At 38.9% G+C, this 21,852-nt stretch overlaps 1 protein-coding gene across 4 annotated transcripts; it reads right to left on the bottom strand.

The window, feature by feature from the left end:
- Positions 1 to 390: 390 nt before the first annotated feature.
- Positions 391 to 21,562, bottom strand: STRIT1 (small transmembrane regulator of ion transport 1). Of its 4 annotated transcripts, none has more exons than XR_012014685.1 (6): positions 21,303 to 21,562; positions 11,795 to 11,915; positions 10,834 to 10,932; positions 3,750 to 3,952; positions 634 to 726; positions 391 to 533 (listed from the first exon to the last, which is right to left on the bottom strand). XR_012014685.1 is itself a non-coding variant. In XM_072792201.1 (3 exons), exons 1-2 carry the CDS (start codon positions 3,760 to 3,762, stop codon positions 638 to 640), a joined length of 102 nt encoding a protein of 33 aa, XP_072648302.1. In that variant the 5' UTR covers positions 3,763 to 3,932; the 3' UTR covers positions 391 to 533; positions 634 to 637. The 4 variants fall into 4 exon arrangements, 1 of the variants encoding a protein (XP_072648302.1); XR_012014686.1 differs by having other exon boundaries at positions 3,750 to 3,949; XR_012014687.1 differs by having other exon boundaries at positions 11,795 to 11,912.
- Between the last annotated feature and the right edge of the window lie 290 nt (positions 21,563 to 21,852).

Genomic DNA, 21,852 nt, shown 5'->3' with positions numbered 1-21,852 from the left:
TCTAGCTCCTTTTTTGTTTATTTTTTGGGGGGTAGCCTAAAATTTTTTTATTATTTTTTAAAGATTTTATTTATTTATTCATGAGACAGGGAGAGAGGCAGAGACACAGGCAGAGGGAGAAGCAGGCTCCATGCAGGAAGCCTGACGTGGGACTCGATCCCAGGACCCCGGGGTCATGCCCTGAGCCAAAGGCAGATGCTCAACCACTGAGCCACCCAAGTGCCCCACCTGAAAATTGTTTAATGTAATTTAATTTACCAATTTTTCCCTATTGGTTATGCATTTTTAGTCATAATTTGGAACTTTCTTCCTACCTCCCAGGTTCATTATAGTTCTTATTTGTAGATGGAATCTTTAAAAGTCTGAAAGAGAGTCTACTGCACACTAAAATACCAGTTTACAAATCCAAGTTTATAAAGGCTTACAAAGTGATGTCAAACATTGCAGTTATTTACATGAGAAACGTTTAATAATCTGTCACGTTCATGCTTTTCTTAGTTCTTCTAAATGATGTCAGTCTGAAGTCTTCTTGCCTGCATGATAAAATGTTCCATTAGTAAAACAGAAAAGATTATTTCTGGAGTAATGTATGGTCTTTCTGAATAAATATATTCAATTATTGAAAAACTTTACCTTTCTAGGAGAAGACAACATAAACCATTATGATACAGCCCACAATCCAGGCAATCAAGAGAAGAATAGGGACCAGAAGGTTTGATAAAGCAGCTTAAAAATAAACAACAAAAGAAAAAAACACCCCAGATTAGGTAGGTCATTTTGGCATCATATTTTTTTGAATCAAGAGAATAAAAGGAAACTGATAATACCAAGAGAAAAAAATACACTCTCACGTCATTCCCCGACATGATTATTATCTTCTGTTCTACAAAGGGTACTTGGGGCTCAGCTGGCTATTTGAAATGGAAGACCTATGTTCAAACCGTAGGTCTTCCTTTTACAGTTATGTGACCTTGGGCAATTCTGAGCTTGGTCTTCCCTATTTGTAGAGCTAATGAAACTTGTGATATCGACCTTCTTGAGCTGTTGGTGAGGATCAAATGATATTGCGTGTGTGCAAGGGCTTTATAAACTAAACTGTGTGTGTGTGTGTTTAGCATATACAGAACACACTCCTACATTTGTTCAACAACACAGAGAGCGGCTGTTTACATAGAAACAATCAAAAATGACTCTTGAGGCAAGTGTTCCCGAACTAAGTAATCATAACGTAGGGAAAGGTGTAGAAAAATGTTTTTACTCTTGATAGTTGACTTTAACCCTCAGCATCATAGGAAGAGAAAAGCATTATACCTTATATGACCATTCTCAACTAGAGAAAAGAGATTCTATTTTGTTAATATGTTCAGTAGAACAACCAACACTGATCCAACACACACAAAAGACATTAGAACAACGGTTCCTCCTGCGTCTTCTATTTGTACCTGTATCTGAGAAAAGCAATTCATAAAATTATCATTTTTAAAATATTCATTGCACACACACACACATCATGCAAAAAGATTTTTAAAGTGCACAGAAAGACATCATATAGCATGAAGGTCTCCGTGTTAAGGGCTCAGATATATTCTTAATTGAAAAGCACAATTAGATTGTATGCCATCAGCTCACAAAGAGAACGCGTATTCTTAGCAATTGCATGCCTATTACAATTTCCATCACTTTAAAATGTGAAGTTTTTTTTTAAGTGCTGTTAAAACAAAACTATCAGGAAAAGAGACACTGCTAAAATTAGGAGACACTCTTATAAAAGCAAACTTTGTGCAGGTAAAATGAATTTGAATGGTTTAAATCTATGTTTCCAAAAATGTTGGAATCTCTCTTAACTCTTGCAAATTCAATGGGTTTTCTTTGCTTCTCCATCTCACTGTGACCTTGCACAAAGCTTTAACCACTAAATGGAAAAAACCTTTCTCCTTACCTGCCATGTGGTATTGCTTTAAAGATAACATGAACATTATGAAATGCCCTTTACTCTCATTTGGATGAAAGACTTTTAATGAATTAAGGTGCCATTATAGTGGAAGTACATAGCATTAATTTTTTTAACTATTCATATATACACAATTTAGTATTTTTCCCAATTTCAAAAAACCTAAAAATCAGTACCAATATTTTAATGGAGCTTTATAAATATCTTATACAAGCATATTTTAATACAATTCTAAAATTAATATATAATAAAGCCCTAAAAGTATACACCTCATTATTTATTACTCTTTGTAAAACAATACAATTGATTAGGCATTTTTTTTTCTTTTTTTAAGAGAGAGAGAGAGACCAGGGAGGGGAGCAGAGGGAGACGGAGAGAGACAATCCTAAGCAGAGTCCACACCCAGGGTGGAATAGGACTCAGGTCTCAACTAGGGGCTCCCCCTGAGGCTCAATCTCATGATTCTGAAATCATGATCCTGAGACCATGACCTGAGCTAAAATCAAGAGTCTGATGCTTAACCCACTGAGCAACCCAGGTGTCCCAATTGACTGTGTATTTTAACACTCAAAGTATACCTGCATCTGTGTTCTTTCAACACAAATATTTTAAGTTTTATCAGAATCTGTAGCATCATTTTGAAATGGATATATATGGGGTGCCTGAGTGGCTCAGTTGGTTAAGTATCCGACTCTTGGTGTCCTCTCAGGTCATGATCTCAAGGTCGTGAGATTGAACCCCACTTTGGGCTCCATCCCCAGTGTGGAGTCTGCTTGAGATTCCTTCCTCTCCTTCTCCTGGCCTCTCTGGACTCCCCCCTTGCTAGCTGTCTCTCTTTCTCTCAAATAAATAAAATAAAATAAAACATTTATTTTAACATATCAAATAAATAAAATAAAATATTTTTATTTTAAATAAAAAATCTTTAAAAAAACAGAAACAAGAATATGTAAGAACACAACACATTTTGTATAGGGCACTTACATTATAGTGCAAACAAGCACAAAACTCCTTTTAAAATATGAAGAGTGAATTCAAAATGCTTCTCTCTTTCTAATCCTGAGCATGCCCAAATGGTTATACCTAGAAGTATCCTTAAGGGCACTGTGCTCTGAAACAGGAGTGTCTGTGTTCAGAACATGGCACCACCACTTTCTGGTATGTGATCACAGGCAAGTGACTATACTTGGCTATGCCTCAGTTTCCTTATCTGTGAAACGGAAATGATGACAATAAAACTGTATGTCTCATGGGATTATTGTCCATTATAATACACATTTAAAAACCAGGAAAAAAAAAAGAAATTCAGACATGAAGCATATTAGAGATGACTAAGCCCATTTTATTTATTTTCATTTTAGAGTCAGAAAACAGGTCCAGAGGGGTAGAGGGACTTCCCCCGACTCACACAGCTGTTTAGTAGCAGACCTGACAAAGAAATCAAATGTCCTTCATTCTGGTCCAGCACACCACAATACCTCCAACCTGGTACGACACTGGAGAATAACTGGCTTCTAACTCATCTTTTGAAAAAAGCATGATGAACAAATTAAGCACTTTTGTTTGATCCTTGTAAAAGTATACATAGCATACAGACATGGACCATAAATTGTACATCAAATGCATTTTTTGTAGCCATGCTAACATATATGGTTTATGCCCCTTTAGCAGTGATACCACATTCTTCAGAATAACAGAAATACTAAATACTGGGGAATGTAAAATACACCAGGGAGCTTGAACCTTTTTTTTTTTTTTTTTTTTTTTTGCCAAGAGGGTCTGATGCCTTAACTCTTACCTTTTTCAGCCATTCTTCCTGTTGCTGGGTGGGTTGGTCAGGGCCACGCTCACCTCTTTGTTGTTGTCATCCAGTGTCTCTTTGAACTTTAAATAGAGAGATATCTGAAGAGTGTGGCAGCTGCCCCTCTCCTGACTGCCAATTGTCTGCAGAGTGATGTAAGGCGTTGGAGAACAGAACTCCTCTGGCTCTTCTTTAGCCTGCTATTATGGAAGATAAAGCTAAACAATTGAAAAAGCTGAGCTATCCTAAAGCTGAGATGGGCAGATTTTGAATTTACCCAATGCCTTCAGACAACATGGAGAAAATGTTTAAGGTAGGAAAAATGGCATTGCAATGAGACAAGTTCTATCCAAGAGTGAGGGTGATCTATTGGGGGAAAAAAACATTTTGGAGTTGGAGAGACTGGCTTCAAATTCCAACTCTGCTATTTCTGTAATGAAGGCCAAGTTGCTTAACCTGGGCATCAGCCTCTTTAACTTTAAAATGAGGATAATGATCTCTATTTCCAGTAGAGGTGTCATAAAGATGAAATAAAAAGGCTGTGTGAAATACAGATGTTTATTACATTACAGGATGCAAAAGATAAAATAAATTAAGTGGTGCCCCTTGCTCTGAACCATTCTAAAAACAGAACATTTTAACACAGATGTACTAGAAACTAAAACAACAAAAGGCTGGGGTATTGCCTAGAATTTTCAGAGAGCAGTCATAAGCTTGTTTTTATTAGCAATGTATAAAAATAGGACATTCCATTTTTCAAAGTCCAACCTGGTTTATATAACATGACCTAGACTGTGCTCTAAGTTCTCACTAGAATAACTTTAATTTTGGGGTCTGAATGGAAAAGTTTTTGCAAAATGACCCTGTGACCAACTTCCCCAAAAGTCCATCACAACATTAAAGTTGTCCTCCTCTAAAAGACAAGACTTTCCTGATCAAATCCATCTCCACAGAGCTCCAGGAGGGATGTTTCCCTGCAAATGTCCACATCTCATCACTGATTAGAATCCGCTAATGGTTCTCCATTTCCTAGAAAATAAAAATCTGAACTCCTCATTAAGAAACCTAAAACGCCTCATCTTTCTACTTTCCCATTTGCAGTGATGCCTCAGCCACACTGAATCCCTTGCGGCATATGAATTAGGATGCCACTACCCACGTGCGCAAGGAGAGCATGTGATTTTCTACCTCAAGTCATATACCTACGGATTAGATTGTGAGGTCAACCCTCTGCTAAGTTTACTGCATGATCATGCAATATGTTTATGTTATGTCATTTAAACCAAGTTGCCATCTCTCTATATGTATACAATTTAATATTTTTTAAATGCCTGGCAGTTCCAGATAAGAAGAGAGACTATGTTCTATCTGTGTAACAAAATTATTGCTAAAGTCCAGTATTTTTTCAATACTAAATAATTATACATTATAAAAAAGTTTAACTGAGGCAAGATAAACAGAGACAGAGTGGGAAAAAATGATGACTGATTGATCTCACTTAAATACTGATTTTTTTTTAACTAAATAGATACAAATGAATACCCTATCTTAAGAAACACAAACAAAAAAGATATTAAAAAGAAGCAGTGAAAAAAAAAGCAAAAAAGACAGAAGCAGTTCTACCCTCTAAAGAACAAACTAGTGTAAAACAATTGCCTAAAGTGGGTGAAAATAGAATGTATAAAACATCTCTATATTACAATATTAAGCTTTATTTTTATATAAAATTGATTATTATTAAAATCATTGTTATCAATGATGAATAAATTGTTATCAATTTGAATTTTGAGGAGGAATTACTTTACAAATTATTTATTTTTCTTTGTTTTCTACAGAAAGTAAGAGAAAAAAAGGAGAAAAATTAATTCATTGAATATGAATTCCTAGATCTTAGAAAAGTCTTCAATCTAAAATATCTCTTTGGTATCTCTTCAGTAAATTAAATATATATGTGTATGTATATATATATGTATATATATGTATATATATGATATTTATTCAGGAAAAAATGCTTTATTCATTAACAGACGAATCCACTTTGAACTCACAAATGCAAGGGTTTATATTTCAGCATTGTTAATTTTCCTTTTAGGGCATATCATTTAGGAACATTTTATACTTCTACTTTGCATACTTACTTCAAGAGTTAGTTCTCAAATCCCTTATTATCAAAGCAATGTTAGCTTCTTTTAGGGTACTTAAACTAAAAAAGTCAAATATTTGGCTCTTTATTCAAGATAAACCAGCATTCTTCATTTTTCTTTTTTTTAACTATTAGTGTCTGGAATTATAGTAGATAAACCTGCACACAATAGATTAAATGGACAAATTCCTCTTAAGATATAAACTTACCCTAACTGACTCAAAAAGAAATAGAAAATTTGAATATGCTTATAGCAAGTAAAGCAGTTGAAGTCATAATCAAAAATGTTTCACAAAGGAAAGCTTTGGAACAGGTAGCTTCACTGGCGAATTCTACTGAACATTTTGAGTTAACACCAATACTCCAAAAACTCTTCCCACAAAGAGAAGAGGAGGGAAGACTTCCCAACTCATTCTATGAGCCCAGTATTACCTCAAAACCAAAACCGAAGATATGATAAGAAAGAAACTATAGACCAATCTCTCTAATAAATATAGGTGCAAAAAGTCTCAACAATAAACTAACAAACTAAATCCAGCAATATACACCAAAAATTACATACCACGACCAAGTTGATTTAACCCAGGAATGAAATGTCAGCACACTGTTCAAATACCAACCAATGTAACACACCATATCAATAAAATTTTTAAAAACCAAACACCCCATGATCGCCTCAGTGGGTGCAGAAAAAGCATGTGACAAAATCCAACACTGATTCAAGACAAAACACTCAACAAATTGGGAATAAAAGGGAACTCCCTCAATTTCATAAAGCTTATCTCCAAAAGAACTCATAGCTAGCATCATACTCAATGGCAAAAGAGTGAATGTTTCCCCCACAACATCATGAAAAAAATAGAACGTTTACTCTTATACTTTGATTCAGTATTGTACTGGAGGTTGTAGCCAGGAGAATGGAAAGAAGATAACATAAAAGTCATCCGTATTAGGAAAGAAGAATTAAGCTATCTTTATTTGCAATATGACATGATCTTATATATATAAAAAAATCCTAAGGAACCCCCTCCACACGCAAAAACAAAACAAAACAAAAAAACCCTGCTAGAACAAATAATCAAATTTAGCCAGGTTGCAAGATACATGATTAACATGGAAAAATCAGTTGTATTTCTACACAGGAGCAATGAACAGTTTGAAAAATAAATTAAGAAAAAATGACATTTGCAACAGCATTAAAAGAATAAAATACTTAGGGATAAATTTAATCAAAGATGTACAAGCCTTGTAACTTGACTAACAAAGACTAACAAAATATTGCTGAAGGAAATTAAAGAAGATCTGGATAAATGGAAAGGCATTCTGTGTTCACAAAGTGAAACAATATTGTTAAAGATGGCAATACTACTCAAAACAATCTACAGGTCCAGAGTATTCCTATGAAAATAACAGTGGCATTTTTTGCAGAAATGGAAAATCTAATCTTAAAATTCATATGGCATTGCAAGGGATCCTGAATAATCAAAACAATCTCAAAGAGGAAATACAAGGGACTTATACTTACTGGTTTCAAAACATACAACAGAGCTACAGTAATCAAGAATATATGGTACAGGCATAAAGACAAACATACAGATGAATGGAATAGAATTGAGCATCCAGAAATAAATCCACACACTAATGGTCAATTGATTTGCAATAGGAGTGCCAAAGAAGAGTCTTTTCAACAAATGGTTCTGGGACAACTAGCTTTCCACCTGCAAAAGAATGAAAGTGAACCCCTACCTCATACCATATATGAAATTAAGTCAAAATGAATCAAAGGTTAAATGTAAGAGCTAAAACTATAAATCAGAAGAAATCATAGAGGTAAACCAGGCGACTTTCACAGATATAACACATAAAGTACAAGCATTCAAAATATAGATGATGTGTCCTTCTTCAAAATTTAAAACTTTTGTACGTCAAAGAATACCATCAAGAAAGGGAAAGATAATCTGTGGAATGGAAAAATATTTGCAAATCATATATCTGAAAATGGTTGGTTATCCAAAATATATTAAAAAAAAAAAAACTTTACAAATCAACAATAAAAAGACAACTCAATTTTTAAAAAATGGGCAATGGCTTTGAATAAATTTTTATCCAAAGGAAATAAACAAATAGCCAATAAGCACATGAAAATATACTCAATCATTAATTATTAGAGAAATGCAAATCAAAACCACAATGACAGGAACGCCTGGGTGACTCAGCAGTTGAGCATCTGCCTTCGGCTCAGGTGGTGATCCGGGGTCCTGGGATCAAGTCCCCCACTGGGCTCTCTGCAGGGAGCCTACTTCTCCCTCTGCCTGTGTCTCTGCCTCTGTTTGTGTGTGTGTCTCTCATGAATAAATAAAATCTTTAAAAAAAAAAAAACACTTCACCCTGACTAAGATGACTAAAATAAAAAAGCTAGACAATAACAAGTGTTGACAAAGATGTGGAGAAATTAGAATCCTTGTACAGTGTTGGTGGAAATGTAAAGTGTTTTGGCCGCTTTGAAAAATAGCTTTGTAATTCCTCAAAATGTTAAATACAGAACTCCCTTATGATCTAGCAATTCCATTCCTTGGTATACGCTGAACAGAACTGAAAACAGGTTTTAAAACAATGCTGTTCACAGCAGCATTAGTAATTCATGAGAGTCAAAAAGTAGAAACAAACCAAATGCCCATAAACTGATAAATAGATCAACTAAATGTGATACAGCCACACAGTGTAATATTATTCAACCATTTAAAAAAATGTTTTGGTACATCCTACAACATGGTTGAACCTTGAAAATATCATGCTGTGTAAAAGAAGTCGTACTGTATTGTATGATTCAATTGTATGAAGTGTCCACCACAGGCAAGACCATAGAGACAGAAAGTAGATTAGTGGTTGCTCGGGCCTGGGGGGAAGATCGAATGGGGAGTGACTGCTAAAGGGCATGGACTTTCTTGTCCTGGAATTACATAGTCGTACTGGTTGCACAACTTTGTGAATATGTTCAAACCACTGAATCGCACACTTTCAAAGAGGGAATTTTATGGCACATGAATTAATATACTTCAGTTTTTTCAAAGTTCAAATTAGTTCTTAAAACAAGAAAGTTTTAGACAAGAACCTCAGACCTCCCCAACACAAAAAAAAAAAAAAAAAAAAAGAAGGAGGAGGAGATGAAGATGAAAAAGGAGAAGGAGAAAGGAGGAGAAGGAGAAGAAGAAAGAGAAGGAGGAGAAGGAGAAGGAGAAGAAGGAGAAGAAGGAGAAGGAGGAGAAGGAGAAGGAGGAGAAGGAGAAGAAGAAGGAGAAGAAGGAGAAGAAGGAGAAGAAGGAAGAAGAAGGAAAGAAGGAGAAGGGGAAGAAGAAGAAGAAGAAGAAGAAGAAGAAGAAGAAGAAGAAGGAGAAGGAGAAGGAGAAGGAGAAGGAGAAGGAGAAGGAGAAGGAGAAGGAGAAGGAGAAGGAGAGAAGTGAAATAGGGTTGGGAGAAACACGTGGCAAAATAGTAACAAAGTGGAAATTTTTCATTTTTAAAAGAAGTATTTGCTGAACACCTACTATGTACCGGACAACCTTCTAGGCACATGGGATACACCAAGGAACAAAGTCCCTGCCCTACGGGGGTTACATTCAGAAAGGCAGTAAGCGCTGTGAAAAAAGAAAACGTAAGGCTGACTAAGCTCAATAATTAGGCTGATCGTGAGCCTGGCTTTTCCTGACGGGACTGAAGGAACCGGGGGGAGGTAGTGTGGCTTCAGCACAGGGAGCAAGGGGACAGCAGGAAGGGGAGAGTTCAGCCAGGTGGGAAGGAGGCCTCACCAGCTATTGTTAGAATGCTGTTTTCTCCCCCTAAGTGAAAGAGGGAACCCATGGAAGGTTTTGAAGAGAAAAACTACATGATCCGACGTATATTTTTTGAAGGATCATTCTGGCTGCTGGGATGGGAGCAAGGGTAGCCGCAGAGAAGACAAGAAATGACGGAGCCTCAGACCAGAGTGGTGTGAAGAACTCCTCGAGGTGGTGCATTTACAGCAGGTCTAATGTGGCTTCGAGAGGTTGGCCGGGACTTCCCCATACTTGGGCCCACCCAATTGTGTGTGTTCAAAGTCCAATCAAAAGGCTCAGCAAATTGCAATAGAATGTAGTGAGCAAGATTTATCCAAGCGGAGGCCTCCAAAATAGGAAAATCTATGGAGATTAATGACTAAGAGGCAACAAAGGATTACAGATCACCTTCTCCCCTGAGCCTCCTTGCATGTCACAGAAAGGTCACCACGAGAGTGGAGACGGAGGGGCTTGGGATCCGGTGTGAGCGCCGGCCCTGGTCATCGCTGTGTCAACTCCAACAAGTCACATGTACTCTGAGGCTATTTCTTCATTTGGAAAATGCGAGGCTATTGCAGACTTAGAGGTACGTGTGCTTAGCATCAGCCTAACACATAGTAGGTCCCCAGTACCTGGTATTTGCTATCATTAAACCCCAATAAGCAGAGATAAAGAGGAAGGAGAAGCAACATGTACAAAGAACTAGACGTCCGGGAGCCTGGGTGGCTCAGGTCATGATCCCGGAGTCCCGAGATCAAGTCCCGCATCGGTCTCCCCGCTCAGTGGGAAGTCTGCTTCTCTCTCTGACCCTCCCCAATCTCGTACTCTCTCTCCCAAATAAATAAATAAAGCTTTAAAAAAGAGAGAGAGAGAGAGAGACTGAGGGAGAGAAAGGACTAGATGTGCCCTGGTACGTGTGCCCACATACAGCCACAATCCTAATCCTCGGGCCACGATGTAAGTGGGGTTGCAGGACACCATTTGTCAGCCCCCGTTCATTCTGCAGTGCACTTCTGACTTCATTTCTGCCTGCATTTTTCCATTAAAACAACTTGTTCCTACGATCTAATGTCATGTGAATCCCATGTTGCTGAAGTCAATAGAAATTTTTCAGTCCTAATCTTACTTGCTGATGATCTCTTGGTGTCACTTGACTCCAATTGGTGACTTTATCCTTCTTGAAAGTCTCTCTTCTCTTGCCTTCCAAGGCATCAGAGTCTTTTGACTTTTCCCATGTAAAAAAAAAAAAAAAATTATTTTTTATTTTTAAAGTAGGCTCCATGGCCAGCCCAGAGCTTGAACTCTCCACCCTGAGATCAGCCGAAATCAAAAGTGGGTCACTTAACCCACTAAGTCATCCAGGCACCCCTGACTTTTCCCATTTTTAATGGTTTATTCTTAGTCTCGTAGGTTTACCCTCATCTACCTAAACATTAAATATTTGTTCCTCGGTAAATATATCAGAACAGAACTTTCACGATATGAGAAGACGATTTGGAGAGAGCAAGTAAGTGAAATCACTAAGTCATGTGCATTTCCAGAGCCCTGAGATTTCTTTCCAGGGTCAGCTTCTTGGCACGCAACCTGCACAGTCATTGAGGACTCCTTGCTAAGAAGGCCCCCATGCTTGATTTAATGCTCTGATGTCGGTGTCTTGAAATTCTTAATCATTTTATCATTTTTAAAGATTTAATTCATTAAATTATTTGAGAGAGAGAGAGAGAGAGAGAGAGAAATAAGCACCGGCAGGGAGGAGAGGGAGAAGCTGGCTCCCTGCTGAGCAGGGAGCGGGATATGGGGCTCTATCCCAGAACCCTTGAATCATGATCCCCATACCCGCCCCCCGCCCCACCGAGTAAGCCTGGTTTTATCTTTGAACTTGGGTTTCACCAGAGTTGATAGGACAATGGAGTGTGCACAAGAGCAGAGGCGATACTGGAGACAGTGTGTGCGCATCGTAATGGTCCAGGTCTCCTGCCAGGCTGAGAGCTGCGCAGGATGGAGGTCGTGAGGGCTGCAGACATGCATGGAAAGGTGGAGAGACTTTTCTAACTACAGAGGCAGCCTTCTGACTCCCAACCTCTTACCTCTCTGCTGCTTTCCCGGTATCCATGGCCTCATCATGGTGATATGACCTGTTTGGCGATTTTATATGATTCTTGACATGGAGTGTTCAGTGATCATAGATGAGAGCCCCCGATCGGCCTACTTTAAAGAGGAAAAGAAGTTAAAGGAAAAGGGGGATCGAAGGAGACCCAAATGTGAGTACTTATGGATCCATTTCTTATTCCAAGACATATTCCTTGAACTTCAAGCCATTGCCACCAGTACCTCCATCTTGCAACGCAGTGTATGGAATAGGCTTTCAGCCTGGATCTTTCTATTTCTTGAATGTTTTGATATAGATAAAGACAGAGGTAAAAATAAAATGCTGTTTCAGAGTCCTTCTTACAATCGTACTCCTGTTCCTGGGGTCTGTGGCCTCAGCAATATCTACTAACACAGGAACAAAAGGTGCTATCCTTGGCCACGTTGGAGAGTGTCACCACCCAAGGGATCTTCGTGTTTCAAAGATGTATTGGCTGTAAGAGGGAATTATCTGCACAGATGCGATGGGGTCCAACATTCTTAAAAAATAAAAATAAATAAAAATAAAAAACCTCATTGCTGGGTCATGCCAAAGGGTTGAATACACAGACGGTGCCGTCACGGTGCTAGGGCTTTGACTCTCTGCTCCACGAATAGTCTGTGGGACCTGGGAGCAGGTGACTGTCCGAAATATTCTCCGGGCCTGGAAGTGAGGTAGACAGGTGGGGGTAGATCCTTTCAGTATCACTCAGGGACAAAGGCCGAGACCTGTGCATTGTTCGTCTCATTTTTACCATTGATTAAAGCTCCCACCCTTAGGGAATTTACTTGCTAACGTATAAATTTTTGTCCAGCAGAGAGATGCAAATGATTTCTGTCCAGTGGAGCAGATAACCCCAAATCTCGGCGGGCTGCTGGACCTTCACTGGTTCTCTATCTAGCTCGGCAATCTCATCCTAGCATTTCTTTGTTAGGTTGCCGATAAAGACACTCTTAATGCTCCTTGAAATGATCAAAACAGCTCTTCCCGTCCTTAGTGAATAAATTCAATGAAATATTTGATATACAGGTCCTTTCTGTATTTGTCTGAGAGTTCTGATTGTATCTTTTTGAAAAGTGTGCTTTACCCTGACTTTACTCTCTTGGCCTCAGTTTCGTTATCTGTAAAACAGAGATAATCAGACCTGCTTTATGCCTCTTGTTATCATGAGAACTAAGTTGCAAGGTACACGAGGCACTTAGCACCGACTGGAGCGTTGCACGTGAGTTTGTGAAGAGAACATAAAGCAGCTGCAACTGGGGAAGCGGACCAGGTCATCACTGGTCAGCTTCTGGTCCTTTCCTAAACATTTTACATTCTTGCCTGAAATGATTTTCTGCTTCTATAATCACATTCCTGAAAATCTTATTTGCTGTCCCTTTGCTAATTATATACTTCATACCTCATGGAAACACTGTCCAGTGGGAACTCTGTGTGAGAGCTGGGTGACCTTCATCACTGAAAGCTTTCCAGTGCTCGTTTCCAACAGCGCCCGGGCAGGTGTGGGGTTTTCAAAGCCCAGATAGTGTCAACCAAGTCGATTTAAACCAAAAGACAAAGAAGGTTTTTCTCAGAAACTATGCACTGGCCCTTCCATATTTCAAATGGAAATTCTTCAAGGCCAAAAAAGGGTGGCATCAGGATGGCATGGTCAGTGAAGGATCTGCTGAGGAAGCCTATTCGGTTGCAAACATGTTCTGTAAACTGTTTCCTTAACACTCTCCCCTCCCTGAGGACTCCGAAAACTATGGAATCAACTTTCTGATAGTTTCCTTTTACCACCAAAACGTGTACACCCTCTCCCACACCCACGCCTCAAGTGAAAGGACCCATCAGAGTCAAAGGGCATCTTTAAGGGTGAAGAGGCCTGGCTGGTTGTCTCCACGCGGTGGCAACGTTACCCGTACTGGGGGCTCGTCTCCCAACACCCATCCTGCACGGGCTTGAGAACCGTAAATACAGGGTTGAGCTGCACAAAACCACAGGAGACAGATAACCGCACTTTATGAACTGCCCTGAACTCCTGAATGAATTGTTCTAAATCCTGAGGCTTTTTTAGCTCTCAAAGAGCAACTTAGCACAAAACTCAAAGGAGTGAATGATCCTCAAGCTTGAAGAAAAGAGCCGCCCTTGGCCTGCACATTGGCTCTGGAGCAGTGACTGCATTTTCCTCCAAGCTCTTTGCAAGACTGCTGCTGGCCCCAAGGACCCGGTGTCCCCCTCACTAGCCTCGGGGCTCCCAGCAGGAAAGCCTGTGCCCCACAGACCCCCCTCGTGGGAAGTGGTGCCAGCTTCCACACAGCCTCCCCCGCCAGGACACCAGGGAACTCTACAGGATCTGGGAGAGTCACCCCAGGAGCAACTGTTCCCCAGACCCAGCCCTCCTCACCAGCCAGCAGTCCAGTTCCTAAAACTATTACAGCAGGAGACTTGAATTATAGAACTTTCGTTCCATAACTTTCTTTAATTGTGACTTTCGTTCTATAATTAAAGTCATCACCGGAAGATTCGCACTTCCATCTGTATTGTATTCTAAATCTCTAAACATTTAAATCTATGCTCCAACACTTTCTTATGACATTTTAAAGCGTATGGCAATTGTTTGAGACAGTTTCACGTAATTACCAAATTTCTCAAATATGCAACCCTCTGTCAGCAGTCCATCTGATTTTCTGATTTTTTTTTCAAAATAAATGGCAGATAGCAGCTCACTTCCCTCCGAATGTTTTAGTATGCAAGTCATTGAACAAGAGTCCAATATATGTTTGCAGAGTTTTCTTTCAAAATAAACTTTACATAATGAGTGGGAAGTATCAGGGAGGGAGACAGCACATGAGAGACTCCTAACTCTGGGAAACGAACTAGGGGTGGGGGAAACGGAGGTGGGCAGGGGGTGGGGGTGACTGGGTGACGGGCACTGAGGGGGGCACTTGATGGGATGAGCACTGGGTGTTATTCTATATGTTGGCAAATTGAACACCAATAAAAAATAAATTTATATAAAAAAAAAACAAAAAATCTACAAAAAAATAAATAAATAAACTTTACATACAGTGAAATGTACAGATCTTAACTGTACATTCAGTATTTGACAAATGCATACACGTCTGCAACCCAGACTCTTATCAAGATGCCGATCTGAGTCTGGTTCTTGACCTGCTTTATCAATGACCTGTGTACTCACATACGAGTAACAATCAGTTTTAAATATCCTAGCTTGAAAGTATGTTTTAAAATCTACATGTCAAAAAATTTTTTTAAAAAATTTAAAAATTAAAAAAAATAAAATCTGCATGTCTTATCCCCCTTCATTGTTCTTATTTTCAGAATTATTTTTATTATTCCAGCAGATTTAATTTTTCTCTTGAATTTTTAAAATATGATGCTGAAATCATTGATTGTTGCTCATCTGCAGAAACACGTAAGGTTGTGTATTTTTCCTCTGAGCATAATTTTAGCTGTATCCCATGGGTTCAAATGTGTCATGTTTTAACCAGTAATATTTTCTAGATATTCTGACGTTTTACTTTTTCTCTTTGACCGAGGAATTGAATTTTTAAATTTCCAAGCAATATTTTGCTTTTGAAATGAATCATTTGAGTGACACTTTTTGTAGGACAAAGATTTTAATATAAGATATTAGGTATTTATGCATCTGTTCAGAGAGTTTTGTTTCCTATAGGTTGGACATTTTTCTACAAAATACTCATATTTAAGGTACGCATATGTATATACAGTATGTGTCCTTAAATACATCTTTAACTACTCTGCATATTTAACTGTTAGCATTGTATTTGTGACCCAAATACATTGATTTATGCCTTAATTTTCTGCTTTTACTATAGAAAACGAAGTCTCAGGGAGATTAAGCAATTTGTCAAACACCAGTAGATCTTGGAATCCAAAAAATAGAGCAGGACACCTGCCCAGGTCTGGCTGATTCCACAGCCGACCCAAGTCTACCTCTCTGGACTGCACACTAGGACCATGTGAGGAAACAAAATACAAATTATTTACCATCTATAGGAAATATATACCAAACACATGACCATAAACATGCAATCACTGAGGATGTTAGGGATGCCTATTGAGGAACGTAGATAAATAATTGCACATTTTGTGAAAGTATAAAGCTTTTCTAGATTTCAAATGTTGAGAGTGCTCCAGGATAATTATTCTGCTTTTGGAGTTCTTTCCGATTTTAAGGTGTTCCTCAAAGAGGTGCCTTTCAATGTTTCACCCTCACCATGGGCAACCCTTTCTCATTCCCGACCTAACTACTTCATGCTGAGGGTTAGCTATTTCTTTAGGATTCTTTAGAGATAGAGAACACCTGGTCCCTTTTCTCTACATAGTAACTCCTCATGAACTTGAGGCCTTCCATAGTAATCATCCGCCAGATGATTACTAATAATCCTAATCTCTAAATCCTACTTTTTTTGCAAAAATATTTTTCTAAAAAAGCGGTTATTTTTTTTGCCAGAGAAGGACGATGTTTGTGTGGCCCATATAAAGTTGTTAAGTTGTGTTGACCACTCAGGAGCTACTGCATAGTGAGGTGGTGAGGGTCAATACAGTTGTTTTGCAATACAGTTGTTTTATGGTGTCGACAAGTCTGTTCACGCCTCCTGAGGCTTTGTAATCCAGGTCCTAAAATGCAAGACATTTGCCATCTTATCTCCCACACGTCAGAGGTGCTGAGGAAAATCAAAATTGCAAATGACTAAGGAAAATATGAAAAACGTATGTAAGCAGCAGAAAAATTTGAGTTTTATAGTGATTTGTGTGAAGTGCACTTATTTTTATTTTTAGAAATCAGGAAAATGTATTTAATAGCATGGAAAGGAAATAAAATAAACCCTTAGAGTCTATAATAACAGAGTAAATTTTGTTTTAGTAAAGGAAAGAAAGATAATCCAACCAAATCTCTTCCCTTTTCAGAGCTCCAGAATGATATCAGGCATCTCTAGAAATCGTAGAATAATGGCAGAAATCTAGTCACATGTTTACTACAGAACAAAAAAATGGAGGGATTCGTTGGGATCAAGTTACTGTGCAAAAGAAAATACTGTAATTAGAAAAGTAATTTGGGGGATACCTGGGTGGCTCAGTGGTTTAGTACCTGCCTTAGACCTGGGGCGTGATCCTGGAGTCCCGGGATTGAGTCCCACATCAGGCTCCCTGCATGGAGCCTGCTTCTCCTTCTGCCCACCCCTCCTCATGAATAAATAAATAAAATATTTTTTAAAAAAGTAATTTTTATAAAGATAAAATCATTGAGGCCTATAGTACATTACTTGAATAAATTAATTCTATAAGGTATAACAAATAAATATTAATAAAAATAACAATTATAGAGAACTTTACTAGGTGCCAGATATTGGTATAGATATATGTATTAACTCATTTAATTCTCACAACACACTATCAAACAGTTTCTTACTCCATTTTTACAGATAAAAAAACTGACACAAAGGAGGTTAAGTTAGATGGTGAAAGTCACAATGGGGTATGTGGTACAGCTGGAATCCTAACACAGGTGTTCTGACCCAATAGTCTTTGGTTTTTAATCACTCTGCTCTACAAACACCAGAAGGTGATTTAACAGACAAGCTATTGCATCCACCAATTCAGCAAACTAACCATTCCCACCAGTTAGGACAAATAGATTTTAATTGCAACATTCTCCTGTGCCCCAGTTGCAGGAATGATGAAGGGGGACCATGCCCACAGTTGGATTTTTTTTAAAGATTTTATTCATTTATTCATGAGAGACACAGAAAGAGAGAGAGGCAGAGACGCAGGCAAGGGAGAAGCAGGCTCCATGCAGGGAGCCCGATGTGGGACTCGATCCCGGGACTCCAGCATCACGCCCTGAGCTGAAGGCAGGCACTAAAACTGCTGAGCCACCCAGGCGTCCCTACAGTTGAATTTTAAAAGACGACTTCCATCAGGTACACGCTGCTGGCTCGGGTCAAGATATTCTTTTAACTATCCTCACCGGAATGCACTAGGATTAGAACATTCCAACCCCAGTATTTTGACTTTGAACTTAGGGTCACTCCAGTGTCTCCTTCTTTCCACGGAATCCTTCTAAGTATTGTTTGCGTCTACCTCTGCCTCTGCTGCTGGATTATAAGCTCCTAAGAGAGCAAGGACTCTATCTTCTTTATCCTTTTTATTACCAAGCATCCAGCTGTCTGTAATGTTCCTCTGTAACAAGCAGGGGCCAAGGGAGGGGTACCAGGCAAATGTTCTCCTGGGACGGAGAGTGAGACCAAACTGCCCTACACATCTGGGCTGGCTGGTGTGAAAGATCAGAGGCTGGGTACAGAGCCCTGAAGATAGCAAGGTTGAAGCCAGATAAATAGTCCAAACCCCATTATGCCCAGTCCAGAGGTGGAGATGGGAAAGTGGGAATGGACAGGGCAGGGGAGAAACTAGGCATAGGGAAAGTGGGTTAAGACTGAAAAGTGTCAAAGTAAAATCAGACTTTTGTACATTCCCACACAACCATAGATCTCATTCAATTCCCATGGTGAAGCCTCTTCGATGTCACCAGTTCCATTTTGACTATGTTGCCATCTTTGTCTATACAGACAGAGGTATTTTTCAACGATTTGAACAATTTTTCCTATTTCATAAAAATGAGAGGAAAGTAGAAAACTGCCCTGTACCTTATTTATAGAAACAAAAAGCCCAGATCTTATAAAATTGTTACACAGATGAAAGACATCCTATGGGCCTCAAGTGATAACCCTTTAGCGTCCATCTACGGTTCACTGGATTTAAGCCGGGCGAGGGTGGGTTCGATTGTGAAGGAAAACTACATAGTTGAAAAACATGTAAAAATTGCTGCAACGTCTTTATAACGTGCTCCTAAATGCAATGGTCATTTACGATTCTAATCTTCTTTTTAGTTATCTTGTATAACAAAGCTCTTCGTAACCTGTAAAGGTGTTGTTCACCTTTCAGACATTTGACTTCAAACAAATTGTTCAGAAACATATAAAAAAGGAGGGGACTCTGTAAAACTTTTAAAAAACAAGAAATATTACTATATGAGGCCAGTGGCCGTCAATCAGGAGCAGTTTTGCCTCCAAGGGGACATTTGTTAGGTCTGAAGACATTTTTGATTGTCATGATTGGGGGAGGAGGGGTGCCACTGGCATGCAGTGAGTAGAGACCAGGTGTGCTGCTAAATATAATACAATGCACAGCCTCCACAACAAAGGTTTATCTAGCCCAATAAATCAATAGTGCAAGATTAAGAAACCTTGGATTAGGGTAGGAAAAGAGCTGTAAAACACCAACAACTCTACCGTCTGTGTGATTTAACACACCAAAGGTTTACTGGCTCCTGTCATAATCCAGTGTGGGTTGGAGGTAGAGGGCTCTGCTCCTTCTAGGTTTTCAGGGAACTAGTGGACCCATTAGCCCCTATGGCTTCAAAATCTTCCACTAGATCTTTATGAGAGGCAAAAAACTAAAGGCCTTTATAGAAATGCATGGGAGATCTTTTAAGCTCTCCTTGAAGGTGTGTGTCAACCTACCCACGTTCCACTGGCCAGAATTCGGTCACAGTCTAATACGAAAGCAGGCTAAGAACTGTGGTCTAGTTGTGTGTCCAAGTACCTACCTAGTCTCTACCATCCTGTCTTATTTATCTTTGTGCCTAACAAAATACTTGGTTCATGTGTGCTTAATTACATTGACATTGTTCTGAAATTAACTATTAGACTTAGTTTAGCAATTGATAGCATATTGCTCGAAAATAACCAGTTTCAACAACTTCTCTATTTTTCCCTTCATTCCTTTCTGAATGCCAAAGTTCCTCTCACTAATGGATTGCTTATGATATGCCAAGGAGTCCATCACCAGACTAGAGTAAGATAGAATGTGGTCATGATGAAATTTCGCTGTATTCCATTGCAGGGGTGATAAAAATGCAAGGTGCCTCATAAATATTTCTGACCCATTTGCTTACAGGGTTGGGAATATTTATGGTTTGGAAATCCCTGGCTATAAAAAGCATTCCAGTTTATTCTATGCTATCAAGTAGCCTTTTGTTAAAGTGGAGTTTTATGGGTGAGTTATTGCTGGGAAATCTGCCTTTAGAACATTAGTAATGCAATAAATTCCATCCAGCCCATCTAGGTTATTTTGAGCAGAACTATGTCTAAATGAGCCAACTGCATTTCACCAAAGATATTATATTCTATTCAGAGGCTTAAATGTGATCTTCTTGGTCTTTGTCTTTTTGAGAATAGTAATGGCAGAAATAGTCATGGTGGGAGATTCTTTTAGAGAATTTCAGTCAAAAGATTACATAAAAAGTTTACCGAACAAAAATTCGTAATTAAACCAAGTAATTGAACTGATCTTTATTATTGAATCATATAGCAGCTCATGAAAATTGCATGTGAGATCCATGAAAGTATTTTGCTATCTTGAATTGAAGGTTATAGCATGTTCTTTCAAATTTGTATGGACACGTGCTCGCTTCGGCAGTGCATGTACTAAACAAATTTGTATGGACACTATGAAATCATAGTTCTATAGCTGTACCATGTATATCTGTTTTGTTTTCAAATTAGGCTGAAAACATATTGATATAAGGGTTGGTATATTTAGAAGAGGCATTTAGGCTTTGGGGTCAGATGTCCTGTGTTTCAGTAATGGCTCTGATACTTAGCTGTGTGACCTTGGACAAATTACGTAGCAATCCTGTGCCTCACTACGTCTCACAGAGGAAGACAAGAAAAATATCTATTTTTTGAGAATTAAATACGTGTTTTCTCCTCCTATTATTATTTTCCTTCTGTATGTTCTCACACAAAGCATCCTGCAGAATATTGGGCCCACAGGAGGCACTCAGTATATATTCATTGAATAAATTGGGTTTGGTCAATTTTATATGGTTATAGAGGCATGTATGGGGTGGGGGTAGGTGGGGGTTGGCAGTTGAGAAAAACTGAAAACTCAGTTTATTCAAAATATAAACTTGGCTGAGTAATTCTCTTGGTTTTCTCACTGGCAAAATGGTGCCAAGAATATTATCTTAAAAGATCGTTTGAATCAGAAAAAATATATGGTGAGCATTAGCAAAATATCTGACAGTCCATAAATGATATTAGTAGCTAACACTCTGATCTGTTTCAACTCACAGAATACCTTTGACACTAACTATGTGGGGGGGGGGGGTGATTTCCCACACCACCAACCCATTCTCCAACCCTCATGTCCTACAATTCATGTCTGACACTACTCGAAATTAGTGTCCACCCGGAGTTAAGAGTTTTAGTCTCACAAAACTGGCCCCACTTTTCACACATCAGTTTCAGGTCCAGGCTTCCTTCCTGTACTTCTGACCTGCTGGCTATAAATGGAGGGTTCGCATGACCCCCTCCTCAGGTTTAATCATTTTCTAGAATGGCTCACAAAATTCAGGAAAATAGTTTACTTACTATGACTGGTTTATTCTAAAGCATATAATCCAGGAACAGCCAAATGTAGGAAACGCGGAGGGCTTCCAAGCCTCTCTGGATTCTCTCAGCATATTCATGAATTCACCAACCCAGAAGCTCTCTGAACTCGGTTGTTTAGGATTCTTATGGAGCCTTTATTACTTCATTATGCAGGAATGATGGATTAAAGCATTGGCCGTTGGTGACTAACTCCATCTTCAGCCCCTCTCCCCTCCTGGAGATCAGAGGGTAGAGCTGAAAGTTCCAAACCTCTAATCACACGGTTGGTTCCTCTGGCAACCAGCCCCCTTCCTCCGATGGTCACCTCATTAGCACCAACTCTGGTTTAGTCAAAAGAGGCTTGTTATGAGTAACAAAAGATGCTCCCTTCATCCCTATCATTCAGGAAATTCCAAGGATTTTTAGGAGCTCTGTGCCAGGAACCAGTGAAGACCAAATATACATTTCTCATTACACGGGGATCTCACACAAACACGTGTAGGATACTACTATAAAGAATGACAACACTGATCTGCAGACATGATCTCAC

Source organism: Canis lupus, chromosome 22 (assembly GCF_048164855.1).
Source record: "Canis lupus baileyi chromosome 22, mCanLup2.hap1, whole genome shotgun sequence".
Classification (NCBI taxonomy): domain Eukaryota; kingdom Metazoa; phylum Chordata; class Mammalia; order Carnivora; family Canidae; genus Canis; species Canis lupus.
The sequence above is the reverse complement of the archived record's forward strand: the minus strand, read 5'-3'. Positions and strand labels throughout refer to the sequence as shown.